The sequence below is a fragment of the Helobdella robusta genome, assembly GCF_000326865.2.
Source record: "Helobdella robusta unplaced genomic scaffold HELROscaffold_7, whole genome shotgun sequence".
NCBI classification, from domain to species: domain Eukaryota; kingdom Metazoa; phylum Annelida; class Clitellata; order Rhynchobdellida; family Glossiphoniidae; genus Helobdella; species Helobdella robusta.
In genome coordinates this window covers 200,032-201,328 of record NW_008705398.1, presented here as the reverse complement: position 1 = coordinate 201,328, position 1,297 = coordinate 200,032, and the positions used below count along the sequence as shown (strand labels likewise).

Sequence of the window (1,297 nt, the reverse complement as noted above, 5' to 3'; positions counted from 1 at the left end):
GTTGTAATAGTAACTCTAGTTGTAGTAGTAGTTTTAAGCTTCAGAAAAATCTTCATCATCATCATGATCTATATTTATCGCGGCTTTGTTGTCATTACTATTATTACTTATAGTAGTATTAATAATATTAATATTAGTAGTAGTAGTTTTTGTTGTTGTAGTAGCAGCAGTAGTAGTAGTAGTAGCGGTTTCGTCGCTTTTAACGTAGCAGTATTTACATCTGACCAAGCCATTTTCGTCGCATTTTGTGCATTTCAAAGTTGACGATGATGATGGTGATAGTAATAGTGATGATGATGATGGCGATATTGGGGAGTTTATTACTGTTGATTTTTTGCTACCACGGCAGGTGTAGCAGGGGGTGTATTTGTAGCCACCACATCCGCCACACGTCATGTCGTCCTCTACTTTCTGTTGTTGTTGATGTTGTGGTTTTTGATGTTGTTGTTTTTGATGTTGTTGTTTTTGATGTTGTTGTTTTTGATGTTTTTGTTGTTGTTGATGTTTTGGTTAATTTGATTGTATCAAAACATTCATGAAATAATGAATGCCTACCTTGAAGTCTTTGAAAATTTTTCTAAGTACCCCAGACTCATTCAGGCTTTGTATTTCTTCGTAACTCTGTGTCATAGGTTGATGGATGAATGAATGGATGGATAAATGAATAAATGGATGAATAAATAGTTGGATGGAATGACAGACGGACAAACATAATTACAATAAAGAACCAACCCCTAAATTTAAATCCTCAACGTAGAGGCAAGGCAGCACTTGGATCATCCTATCAAACTCTGCTCGCCTCCTCTCACTAAGACTCTCATCATCTCTCATTTCATTCATTCCTCCTTGCAATTTCAACCTCTTTATCAGATTCAAGGCATTCTCTTCCGAGATGTATACATCTCTCTCGTCGAAAAAGACGCGGTGAGTCTGCAATATCTTCCTAACTTCGTTGCACCTGTCACGGGTCTCTCTAATTACCGTCATACTCGATGTGAAGAGGATGATGAGGCCCCTAGACTGCTCCTCAATTGCCTGGTTAGTGATTAAAATATAGGGATGTGATAGTTTTTGTTGTTGTTATTGGGGTAGGTTTGAAAAAAATAACGCATGCTTACCCGTCTGGCTTTCTCAACGTTAATGTTGCCGAATGCGTTGATTCCACTTTTAACCAAATTTTTAATTCCCCTGAACGATCCAGTCCTGGTTTGCAGCGTCATCATCTTCTTCCGCTTGAAATATTCGTGATCTTCCTCTTCCTGTTTGTCGCCATCTTGCTGTTGGTTTTTAGTGTTTT

At 37.9% G+C, this 1,297-nt stretch overlaps 1 protein-coding gene across 1 annotated transcript; it reads right to left on the bottom strand.

Moving 5' to 3' along the window:
- Positions 1-207: 207 nt before the first annotated feature.
- HELRODRAFT_126000 (hypothetical protein) lies at positions 208-1,029 on the bottom strand (the record flags this gene model as incomplete). The annotated part of the gene is made up of 3 exons (XM_009030646.1): positions 208-411; positions 556-611; positions 816-1,029. Coding segments are annotated over 3 exons (474 nt in total), but the record flags the coding sequence as incomplete, so codon positions are not given.
- Between the last annotated feature and the right edge of the window lie 268 nt (positions 1,030-1,297).